The sequence below is a fragment of the Cucurbita moschata genome, unplaced genomic scaffold, assembly GCF_002738365.1.
Source record: "Cucurbita moschata cultivar Rifu unplaced genomic scaffold, Cmos_1.0 Cmo_Scf00018, whole genome shotgun sequence".
NCBI lineage: Eukaryota > Viridiplantae > Streptophyta > Magnoliopsida > Cucurbitales > Cucurbitaceae > Cucurbita > Cucurbita moschata.
Genome location: NW_019268534.1, coordinates 832,275 through 845,167, shown reverse-complemented (window position 1 = coordinate 845,167; position 12,893 = coordinate 832,275). Strand labels below are relative to the sequence as shown.

The 12,893-nt window shown below is 34.2% G+C and overlaps 2 protein-coding genes across 3 annotated transcripts; one reads left to right on the top strand and one right to left on the bottom strand.

Annotated features, from left to right (window-relative positions):
* Positions 1 to 560: 560 nt before the first annotated feature.
* LOC111455908 (membrane protein of ER body 1-like) lies at positions 561 to 3,345 on the bottom strand. 2 transcript variants are annotated; one of them, XM_023097556.1, is made up of 6 exons: positions 3,067 to 3,345; positions 2,516 to 2,989; positions 1,765 to 1,821; positions 1,415 to 1,666; positions 1,260 to 1,321; positions 561 to 1,161 (listed from the first exon to the last, which is right to left on the bottom strand). In XM_023097556.1, exons 1-6 carry the CDS (start codon positions 3,203 to 3,205, stop codon positions 682 to 684), a joined length of 1,464 nt encoding a protein of 487 aa, XP_022953324.1. In that variant the 5' UTR covers positions 3,206 to 3,345; the 3' UTR covers positions 561 to 681. The 2 variants fall into 2 exon arrangements, with proteins under 2 accessions (XP_022953324.1, XP_022953325.1); XM_023097557.1 differs by having other exon boundaries at positions 1,415 to 1,657; positions 3,067 to 3,344.
* Positions 3,346 to 9,225: 5,880 nt separating this feature from the next.
* On the top strand, positions 9,226 to 10,584 carry LOC111456276 (NAC domain-containing protein 21/22-like). The gene is made up of 3 exons (XM_023098100.1): positions 9,226 to 9,479; positions 9,785 to 10,050; positions 10,128 to 10,584. Exons 1-3 carry the CDS (start codon positions 9,311 to 9,313, stop codon positions 10,398 to 10,400), a joined length of 708 nt encoding a protein of 235 aa, XP_022953868.1. The 5' UTR covers positions 9,226 to 9,310; the 3' UTR covers positions 10,401 to 10,584.
* The last annotated feature ends 2,309 nt before the right edge of the window (positions 10,585 to 12,893 follow it).

The window sequence follows — 12,893 nt, the reverse complement described above, 5'->3', positions numbered from 1 at the left end:
TAATTCCGTATTTATAGTTTTAAATCCTCACCGCACGATGGATATGGAAATAGACCCGTTTATCCGTTGCCCAGTTCTACGGTTCATATTCATTTGACGTTACGGACATTTTTAAATATATTCGTTGTAGACAGCTGGCCGCCGCCGCCGCAACAATTAAAAAAAAAACATTTTTTTCTTTTATCAATTTTCACAAAAAAATAAAACTTATTAAATAAAAAAATCTAAGTTTTGCATTAAACTAAATTTGAACTAAAAGGTCATAAGGGTATGCTTAGAGCTTTTTAGTCTTAATGGTCGAGATTAATTATCTTCGGCTACCCTATATGGTCGTGTTATGCACATGTGGCATGAAACACTATGATATCCCACATCAGTTGAGGAGGAGAACGAAACACCCTTTTTCTAAAAGACCGTTTTAAAGTTTTGAAATAAAGCCTAAAGAGGACAATACGTTGATAACACGTACTACAATCTTTTACTCTCTAGCATTAACGTTTGCATCTTAATTAATACGTAAAGGGTTACGAGTAAAGCTCAAGTTCTACTCGTGAAATTTGAAACTCGAACCTTCAAATTATAGAACGAAATTTGAAACAGATAACCATTACTGATCGTTTGAAAAATCTTCGCACAACAAAGAAAGAAAACACCTTAGAAACATTTGGAAGCCTATATGGTTCATATGGATCCCCATGTAGGAGTTGCAAAGTCCATATTAGGGAGCAACAAAGTAGGAGGCAATGGGTCACCCTTAAACCAGCCAAATTGCTCAAGAAGCTTATCAAACTCCTTGCCGGCTAAGTAGGACAGACCTGAGGCCCCAAACCCTAGAGTAATGTAATAAACTAGGGTTTTGGCATAGGCTTGCCAATTTTGTGCCCTCTGAGCATAAGCTTTCGCGATCGCGAGTAGAGCAATGCATAGAAGGGAGCTGGCTGCCACCGCCGCGAGCTTGAGATCGCCGTCATCGGTATCGCGGAACGAGAAGCCGTACACGAGAGGAGGCAGAAGCCCGAAGATTAAGAATGATAGGATGGCGATTGTGTAGTGAAGAAGATAATGTTGTCTATCTCCCAACGCTTCTTCGTACGAATCTACTTTTGCTTCACCTCTTTCGTTCGGTTCTTTCTTGAGTTGGTTTGACTTTAGTCCAGAGATCTGTAAAATTGACCCGATTCAATTTAGGGTTTGTGTTATTTAGTCTCGTAGGCTTTTTTTTTTATTATTTTTATATCTAAGTGTAATTCTATACTTACATTGTTTGTGATGACAATAAGTCCCGTAATTAAGTTGGCCAATGCCAAAGCAACGATGTTCTCTACAAATCCACCACGTTTAGTCATTAGAACAAATGGGTTAGCTCGTTTAACTCGTATTCAAATGATTATCGAACGAAACTTTAAAATTTTACCCGTTGGAGTACTCGCACTTGCTGCCGAGGTTACAATGCCCAAACTTGTGATCGCTTCGGTTAAACCTCCATACACGATACTCTTCATTATCTCCAAACTTCTGCCTCGGCTCACTGTTTGGCCAAACCTTTCACCGCCGTCACCGGGAGGAATCGGGATGATGAATGAGGAAGGACGTTCATCTTTGATGTCTGGTTCACCGGGAGTTGTAGATGGACCAGCACCGCCTGTAGTATCAGTTCCTGGGGGTGGTGCAGTTTCAAAGTTTCTATCAATTGTGATTGTTTTTTTTTTTTTAAGAAAAAATAAAACTTTGAAATTATGAATAAAAGATAAGGGTTTATAATACCTTTTTCATCCGGAATTTGTGGCTTCTCCGGACGAAATAGAGAAGCCATCCATTTACCTTAAAATAAGGAAAAAAATATTAGAAACAAACTAAAATCACTAGAGTTTATGTTTAAAAATCTAGGTTTTAGCCTCGTAAGTATCATCGTCAGCCTCACGGTTTTAAATCTCGTATGTTAGAGAGAGATTTTCACATCCTTATAAAGTAATGTTTCGTTCCCTCTCCAACCGATGTGAGATCTCACAATCTACCCCTTTGGAGGCCAGTGTTTTCACTGACACACCGCCCAGTATCTAGCTCCAATACCATTTGTAATGGCTCGAGCCCACGCTAACAGATATTGTTCTCTTTAGCCCGTTAAGTATTATCATCATTCTCACGTTTTTAAAACGCTTATTCCTAGGGAGAGGTTTCCACACAATGCTTCGTTCTCCTCTCCAACCGATGTGGGATCTCATAATCCACCCTCTTTAGGGTCATTGTTCTCGCTAGCACACCACCTGGTGTCTCGCTCTAATATCATTTATAATGGCCCGAGCCCACCACTAGCAGATATTATCCATTTTTGCCCATTAAGTATCACCGTCATCCTCACGATTTTAAAATGCATATGTTAGGGGGAGGTTTCCACATCTTTATAAAAAATGGTTCGTTCTCCCTCCAATCGATGTACGATCTCACAAAAACGAACAATATCATACTATTGTAGAGATTATATAATCCATAATGACGTAGAAATAAAAGAGCTCACCAATGGGAGCAAGGAAACTAAAGCAATTGCTGCATAAGACATCGATCCTTCCACAACCGTCGTCATCGGGATTAAACTTGCGGGGACGAACATCAGTTCCTCCAGCATCTGGTCCGGGACTCTGCGGCCGTATCTCGGGCGGTATAACATCCGACCGTGGCAATGGAGGGTCACGGCGAATGATCACCTTAGTAATACAACAATTGCAAGTGGGGCAGTAGAAGTTGTGGGAATCAGGTATATTGTAAAGAGTTTGCAAGTCTAATTCTTGTTCACCTTCAATGGGTTTTGGATATCCATCGCCGACAGCGCCGCCACCACCACCACCGATGTCGGAGACATCATACGGCGGCGGCGTTGAATTATTATTGCCACGGTTTAAAATAAGCGTCTTGTCGATCACATGAGGGATGAAAATGATATCAGCCGCCTCCCCAGTTGGAGCAATCGCTTTGCCACCTAATTTCAAAATTTCTGATCCAAAAATAAAATAAAATATATATCAAAATAATATATTTGACACAATTATATAAATATATATTTCAACTTACCTTTAGGAGATCCGCCGGAATACATTTCGTCGCTGTCGGAAGAAGAAGTTCTACTCAGCTGCTTTTTACGTGACTTCCGATCATCGGCAGCTGCTTCCACCGCTTCCACCGCCGCCAGTTGATCTATGACGGCTTCCATTGCAACGCAAGGTGCCTATGCTACGGTAGGTTGCCGGAGAATATTGGTCGGAAGGTGGAGGCAGGTGAATGCATGTTGGGGGAAAACATGGTGGAAGGTGGGCGTTTTATTGGCGTTTTAGAATGTGAAGGAGAATGGCCACTTGCTATTTTTTTAATCATAAACCCTAAATCATACCTTTGAAAATTCCAAGCTAATTAGATAGCATCGTGGTTTCACATTTGGTGTCGTTTTCGCCTTTATTTTATATAGCGACTAATGAAAACGAAACACTTGGCATATCTACTGCAACCGGAATGGAGTATTGCTGAAAACCTCTCTCTAGCATACATATTTTAAAATCGTGAGACTAACGATAATACGTAATGGGCTGAAACGAATAATATCCGCTAGCGGTTGACTTGAGCTGTTACAATGGTATCAAAGTCAGACATCAGACGGCGTGCCAGCGAAAATGCTAGGCCCCCTTGAAAGAGAAATGGATAATTTCTTATAAGAGGGTAGAAACCTCTCCATAACATACACGTTTTAAAATCGTGAGGATGACAACGATATGTAACGAGCTAAAATGGACAATATATGCTAATGGTTGGCTTAATTTATTACAAATTATATTAGAGCTAGACACGGTGTAGTGTGTCAGAGAGAATGTTAGGTTCCCTTGAGAGAGAAACGAATTATTCCTTAGGGCATGGAAATCTCTGTTTTAAAAGTGTAAGATTGAGAATAATATGTAACGGGCTAAAACAGACAATATCTGCTAGTGGTTGACTTAAACGGTTACAAATGATACTAGAGCCAGACATGATGCAGTGTGCCAGAGAGGATGTTACGTTCCCTCGAGAGAGCGGAACAAACTATTCCTTATAAGGGTGTGGAAATCTCTCAATAACAGATATGTTTTAAAATTGTAAGGTTGACGGCTAAAACGAACAATATCTCTTTGCGGTAGGTTGAGCTATTACAAATGATATCAAAGCCAGTCGTGGGACAGTGCGCTAACAAAGATGCTAGACCGCCTTGGAAAGGAAACAAATTATTCCTTATAAGCATATGGAAACCTCTCCACGACGGACTAGTTTAAAATATATATATATTTATGCAAAGTTTACCCATTATTATTTTTATTTTAGGACTAATTTGAAAATATTATTTTTATTATTTTTATTAATTTATTTATGTTTGTCAATGATTTTAAGTGGAAGCTATAAATAGTCAATGAAAAATGACAGATCGTGATAACATAAAAATAAATGTTGGTATTTAATTATTTCATTGACTTTGAGTTGCCCTTATTAATGGATCATTAATATTGTTCGATTATTCATCCATTAATCTTATTTTAAGGATTAAATAATCCTAGATCTGATTTCAATATCTAATGCATTTTGTGTTTAGTTGGATGTTACAATATTTAATAAACTCCAGTTTTTTTTTTAATTCATTTATAAAAATTATTTTTAACACGTTATTATTATACTAACAAATTAAACAAATTATTTAAAACTTGAGTGAGTTACGGGTTAAATAAAATCTTATGAATAATTTATGGGCATGCATATTTAATCAAATTTAAATATATTTTTGACTTATATAAATAAAAAAATATTAAATTTTCATCGATTTTCGTCCGTATGTCAATGTTTCTACAATTATTTGTGAGTTTAATTATTGAGTTAGTTCGAGTTATTTTAGTAATTTATTTAAAATTTTATTTTTAATAAAAACAAAATGTTAGCGGTGAAATAAAATTTTATTTTATATTTAAATAATTGTGCAAAAAATAAGAGTGTATATTATTTAATGGACGCAGACATTTCTTTAGAGTTAAGACCGGACAGAAGGACATGACTTTCAGCTGAGTTAGTTGCCCCGGACACGACAGGCGATTAAATTGTTTCAGCTGTTTTTCCTTTATTCAAAAACTTTTGTTTTAATTTTGTCACAAATTAAATTTATAATAAATGTTCGTGGTACTTTTCGAGCTTTGCATTCATTTTGTACGTGTTAAATTTATATAAAGGGCCGTTCTTACAACGATTCCAATAATTGTTTTAAAATATTAACGATTTTCAAATCGAAATCCCATTTAAATTATTACTGGACCAAAAAAACGGATCAAAGTATAAATCAATTTTAGTGAATCTAAAATCTATTAGAACGTATCATACGTAAAATAAATGTAGAAACATATTGATATGGACTCCATAACTCAATCGATGATCGGTGTATCACTTTAATTAACGTACTTATACATTTGGAAGTACGTTCAAATCATTAGCCGACAACAAAATAATTTGGTTGGCTTAATTAAGCAACAACCTACTTTCTTGCTTGATTGTGTGGAAAATAATTTTATATATTGGGAGCGTAGAACAGACACGACTTTGAGTGTAGCTTACTAATATTATCGCTTCTTGTAATTTATTTGAAAAATATTATCTCTTAACGTATCTTATCTTAAACGTTTAATCTTATGTTTATTCTAATGTTAATTGGAGTATAGTTTAATAAATGTAAATATTAAATATTATAAATATTTAAAATATTGTTCATGTGATTGTAAAATATTATCATGTGATGGTTTTTTTTTTTTTTTTTTTTGTTACCAGAATGATTTTAATGAGCTATTTTTTAAATAAAATATTTTAATTCATAAGGTTATTTTTAAAATTAAAAAATATCTGATGTGTATGTAATGGTGTGGACGTGGAATTGAATGAAAATTGGTGATAGTTGTTGAGATCTATTTTCCAGCTAAGCTTTGTCAGGATGCTGAGGTGTCCTCCTCAAAGTCCATTTTATTTATTTGACTCAGTCAATGCCACGTTCTCATCATGGTTGACTAAATGTCTTATTATACTTTTGACACACATTGTATTAATAATAATTAATTATATTTTTTTTGTCAACTCGTTCACACTCACTAACGATCTCGACCGTTGATTTTTTTTAGAAAATATTGCAGTTTTTTAATAAAATAAAATTTGCTTTGAAACTAATTACAAAAATTTAAATTAATAATATTAATTTTAGAAAAACATTAAAATTATAAAGAAATTATTAAATATATTCTTTTCAAAATTGAAATTCCAAAATAAAATTAAACAAATTCACATTTCATAACTTGAGATTTCTTAAAAAATAAAAAATAAAATAAAAATAAAATAAAAAATCTAAATTCGAAATAAAAAAATAAATTACAAATTCAAATTATAATGAGAGGAAAAATAAAAACTAATTTTCATTAAATTAAAAAAAAATCTATGTTGAGTGATCTCTCATAAAATTTTCTAGAATGCACGGAACAGATGACCAAACATGCTGTAAAGGCACGTGTCGATTTGTAGAGATAATTTTCACTGTTAGAAGTGAGAGGTAAGTACCGTGATCATATTGCAAAATATGTCGAGAATGTCGAGGTCATCAGATACCAAATTCAAATTTTGAGTCCTGATACAATTTTGTCGAGTGTTATTATCATCATTATTTTTTTAAATCATTAAAAAACTAAACATTTTTTTTTAATATTTTTTAACGCTAAAATTACTAATTTGTTATATATTTGTGTTATAAATAGGTGAATTTGCGCTATGGTAAAATAAGTGAAGCCCAAGGTGAACTAAACCAAAGTCCTAGAAGATAGCCCAACGCCCAAATATTCGTCCGGCTAAGCGCTAGCCACATGCAATCAATGGCCCGGCTCGAGTGAACGTCTGACCTTTTGATCGAAGATTTTATTTCTTAAGGTTTTAACTCGAACCTTTTATTTCTTAAGGTTTTAATTCGAGCCTTTTATTTCTCATTATAAAATAGCGTATAATAGTAGCATTCGACGCGTTTTTCCAACTTTTCTTTGCCTATTTTCTTTTATGTTGGTCATAATATGGGTCTCTTTGACTTCATCGTTTTTGGTCGAGTTTTTGATCGAATATTCATTTGAGTTTTACGTATTCTAACATTATATTGTATAAACACGGAGTTCTATCTTAAAATCAATTGACAACAAGAAAAGTATTGCATGTATTTTATATAGACCGTGACGTCTTTCCATCCCCTTTAACTTTAACATTATTGGATCTAAAACGACTTTTAAACCATTTGATGAGGTTACTTGTCTTGTAAGTTTGGTTACAGAAGTAAGCTGGAGGACATAAAGGTTCTATAAATACTATGGAACACATCATGAGTCTATTTGAAAAAGAAATAAAGGTAGGCCTTTTGCTACATAAAGAATATGAATAATAAAGGGTAGTAAAATATTATAAATTGACGAACCCTAATAAAGAAACGTATCAAATAGCAACAAACATCTTGAAAGAGCTCGTGTTGGTCTGTATGGATAGTTTGCACTCTTAAAAAGTACGTAATGGGTAGGTAACGTGACCATGTTGCAGGGGAATGCTAGAGCTATTAGGTGCCGAACCTAAATTTCAAATCTTGAGCATGGGTCGAGCCATCAAGCATCAAATGTCGAATCTGAATTTCAAATCATGAACATGGGTCGTGAATTACATTCTTTTTCATTAGTTTTACCATATAAGTGAGAACAAAACATTCTTAAAGAACCGATATTGTGTGTTATATAATCCGGATGTTGCAAGGTAGCTTCTATGCATTCATATGTGAAAGTGAGGTGTATATTTTGAGAGAGAGAGAGAGAAAAAGGTGACAGCATGACAATAATGTTTTGTCTGGTTTTTTTTCTTTTTGTTTGGAATAACTTTGAAAGGGAATTTATTCTTATATCATATAAGGGAAGATATATTTATTTGACTAACAATTTCAATTTCAATATCAATATTAACAAATAGTGAGGTGTGAAAACAAACTTTGAATTTTGAACTAATGGGAAAGCTTAGAACTTATCGTTGAGTTTTAGATTTATAATCACGTCATCCAACTTTTAAATTAAAAAAAAAAAAAAAAAAAAAACTCGATGCTATGATCTGAGGAGAAAATCTGGCATGAATAATTAGAATTACGTAAATTCTAATGTTATGTTTTGAACAGTTTTGTGAGATCCTTGTAAGGGTGTGGAAACCTCTCCCTAAGAGAAGTGTTTTAAAACTGTGAGGGATACAACGATACGTAATTGGCTAAAGCAGACAATATCTAGTAACGGTGGGATTTGACTATTACAAATGGTATTAGAGCCAGTCGCTGGACTGTGCGAGACACTGGTCGGAGTAGGGCTAGATCCTCTCCATAGTAGATGTGTTTTAAAATCATGAGGCTGATGGCGATACGTAACAGGCCAAAGCGGACAACATCTACTAGTAGTGGGCTTGAGCTGTTACAAATGGTATCAGAGCCAGTCACCGGACTGTGCAAGGCACTGGTTGGAGTAAGGCTAGACCCTCTCCATACTAGATGTGTTTTAAAATCGTGAGTCTGATAGCGATACGTAACGAGCCAAAGCATACAATATTTGCTTGTAAAATGGTATTAGAGTCAATCACCAAACTGTGCAAGACACTAGTCGAAGTTGGGATAGACCCTCTCCATCGTAGACACGTTTTAAAACCATGAGGCTAAGACGATACGTAACAGACCAAAACAGACAATATTTATTCGCAATAGATATCAATAATATATACGTACAATCTTTACTCTTACGTCAAAAGGGACGAAGACCAACTTTGACAAACGATACATAGTTGTAATACACAATAAACCTCGACGAGCTAAATCTCGTAGAAATTATTTTATATAGAAAGATTCGATACTTTTTTTATTTTATTTTTTTGCACAAATTTCTTTATGCTTGAATTAGACGTTTCTCTTTTGACGAGAAATTTCGTAGCACTCTAGTTTTTGTTTGGAGCTTAGTAATGTATATCTAAAACTCTTAAAAACACGGTTTTTGCCTTGAAATTTCATGCCACCTTCTCTCTTTCTACACACGCTTTCATTTCAAATTTCAACTCAATTTAACTTTAATTTCAATATTCTTTAGCCACTTGCCCACCTCCACACACACATATATATACACACATGTATATGTATATATAGGTCGAAGCAGCTCTCGGAAGTAAAGAAATTCTCGACATTAAACTTTGGTAGAGCGTTTAGGGTTTAGGGTTTTCGGGAAAAATTACGAGAATGGGATTACGAGACGTTGGAGCAACACTTCCACCCGGGTTTAGGTTTTATCCGAGCGACGAGGAGTTAGTGTGCCATTATTTGTACAAAAAGATCACAAATGAAGAAGCTTTGAAGGGAAGTTTGATGGAGATTGACTTGCATACTTGTGAGCCATGGCATCTTCCTGGTACTTCTTTTCTCTTATCACTACTTAATCTAAATTAATTATGAACTAATTGTTTCATTAACACTTAATTTCCAACACTAATAATACACTAATTCAAACAATTATTGTATCTGTTCATAATTATTTGGATAAGGATGAAGGACAACTTTAATGGGAAAGAATTAGGATAAGAATGAAGGATGGTTTGGATAGTAATTATAAAATATGGTCTCCAATTTGAGCATAGTTCATCGATAAGATATCAATTATTAGTTACGACTGTTGTCGACCAAGTTATGAATGTTTTTGTGTGAATATGAATGCAGAGGCAGCTAAGTTGAATGGAAAGGAGTGGTATTTCTTCAGCTTTCGGGATAGAAAGTATGCAACGGGACAGAGGGCGAACCGTGCAACACTAGAAGGATACTGGAAAGCAACTGGAAAAGATAGAACGGTGATGAATCCAAAGACGGGTGAAGTTATAGGGATGAGAAAGACTTTGGTGTTTTATAGAAAAAGAGCTCCAAATGGGATCAAAACTGGTTGGATTATGCACGAGTTTCGGATTCAAACCCCTCATATGCCTCCAAAGGTTCTTATGAACGAACTATAGTTCAATTAGTTTAAGTATATATCACTGTTAAAACTGGTTTCTTTTGCTCGTACTAGGAGGACTGGGTTTTGTGTAGAGTCTTTTATAAGAGCAAGCCAGACGAGATCACCACGGGAACAACAAATATCAACCAGATGTTCGATATGGCGGCACCCGTCCCTATTTCGTCGTCGTCGTATTTAGCAAGCATCGTGCAGCTCCCATCGGCCGAGGACGGCAATGGGGTGTCATGGAAGAACATCAATAATGTAGACAAAGCAGCTGGAGGCTTTGAGATTGAAGATAGCATCCAAAATGGGTTCTTCCCTTATGAGTATATTTTTGATTGATGGATTAATAGTATCGTTGTTATTTTAAGATTTACTTGTTTATGTTATGTATAATATTTTAAGAGTAATAGTGTCATTTAAATTGAATTCTACAAAAGATTCCATAAATTCGAGGATAAGTATGATCATTATTACCGCTCATCGGCCATGTTAGGATTCAGATAACGATTTGAAAATCTAGACATTCGATGAACCACCATGTTACGTGCGTGACATGAACTAGCCTCAAACCAACACGGGTCTATTCAGTATGTTTTGTCTTCAGTCACGTGGTTTCTAAATTAGTCTTATAATTAGTCACTAAAAGTGGTGTATCGGGTTGGTATAAGTAGTAATTATTAATTCCTTCAATTATGAGTTTGGTTGGATTGGAACGTCTTTGGACCAACCTGAAATCTCAGGTTGGTTGGGTCAGCGAAACGAGCAACTTGAATAAAATTGACAACCTTCACAATTTAGAACGCATCGTTAATATCAGTTTCACACGTCAAATATTCTTAATTTTCATAATAATCTTAAAAGCAAGTAGGATTGAGTTGGGTTGGGTTTTGTAACCCTATTTTCAGGTTAGTCAAGTTGACTGGACAAAAAAAAGTCAACACGACCCAAATTTTTAGTTTTTAAAAAATTCAACCCACCTTCGTTAAAAAAAATAATAAAAAAAAAAACCAAAGTTGGGCTTGGGCTTGGGCTTGCCTTTTAAAGCTAAAAAATTGGGCCTATCTAACCCAAGATTGGACTTCGATTTTGGGCTTCCACTTTTTGGGCCTTACAGGCTATGTCCAACACCTGGGCTTCAATTAACATCTAATTAAAAAATAAATAAATAAATCGAAGTTTGCAACGACTTAAAAAAAAAAAAAAAAAGATGGATGAAATAGAAAATTTGATTGGTTGGTGAGGAAGTAAGGTGTGAAGGCGGGTGAGAATAATAAAATAATTCCCGTGGTTTGTGGATGTTTATTTCCGCCTCCGGTTTCCCGGAAATTTCGTTAGGGTTTTCGAAAAAAACACACCGACCATAATATTATATAATTTTCTCAAAACTTAAAAAACTATTATTTAATATATAAATATTATTTTCATTAAATTGCTCACTTTAAATTCTCTTTTATTAAAGTTTCATAGGTTTAATCAAATTATTCCCACCATTTTTACATACCAACTTTACTAAATATTTAACACATTAACATAAATTTCATGAAAATAAATATGATTTAGAAAATATTTGTGAGAGTTAATCAAATTTACGCATTAAAAAAATTATAAAAAATAAATTGAAATTAGATCGGTTAATTTGAGTTTATGTTTTAAATTATGAGACTGATGACTATACGTAATGGGTTAAAGCAAACAATATCTACCAGCAGTGGGTTTGGACTAGATATTAGAGTTAGGCACCAAGCAGTGTGCCAGCTGGGCTTGAATGGGGTGAATTATGAGGTCCAATATAGTTGGAGATGGACATTTTAAAATCGTAAGGCTGACGGCAATACGTAAAAGGTGAAAGTGGATAATGTCGACTAGTGGTGGGCTTCACATTATTGAACTATTTTTATCTATAATTTATTAAAAATAAAAAACTAGACACGTTTGTTTGTAACAAACCAAAAGACAGGGTCATTTCCCTTTGTTGACATATCGAGGGGCATATCTAAGAATTAATATTGGAAATCAATTGAATATCACAATAAATATTAAAAACCACACATTTCTACCATTATTTCTATAAATAAATCAATATATAGTTTGATATTTTCATAAAATTTGCATATACATTTGGATACTGTTGATGGGCGGATCGCTAAATTGCATGATTGACTTGTTTGAATACGTTATGGATAAGTTCGATGATCGATATTTATGCATGAAATATTTTCTATGGTGCATCATAGTTTGTGAAGCTTCATGCATGTTTCCTTCGTTTTTAATATGCTTGCACCCGATGAGGTCTAGGGAGTACGAAAGCGTATTTAGTAAGTTTTATGTGCATGATATCGATGTACACGAGACTATTAGGTATGAAAGTGATGCATATTCCCAGAAGAAAAAAAAAATAGAGCACGAAGGCTAGGTTTCAGGTCATATCCACAGTCATATTTTCATGTGTATGCATTTTTTCAGCTCTATCAGTAGGGTCACTTTATGGGTATTTTTAATACTCAGCCTTTTTCAAGTAACGTTTTAGATGGCTGATTATGCTTGCAATGAAGCCACGAAATAATCAACGTAGAGCTATCAGGCGTCGAATCCGAATTTCAGATCTTACGGATCGTTTAAGTAAGAAAAAATGAATAAAAAATCGATAAAAGATCTTATTTTTAATGGTGTAATACTTATTTAAAGCAAACAAACTCTTAATTGACTTTTGGTTTCTATTCATTACTTCCTCAACAACTCCTTTACCCATTTTCTAATGATTAAAGTATTGAAATAAAATAAGAAAAAGCAATATCATTTTGATCATAAAATAAAAAAAAAAAAAAAAAAAAA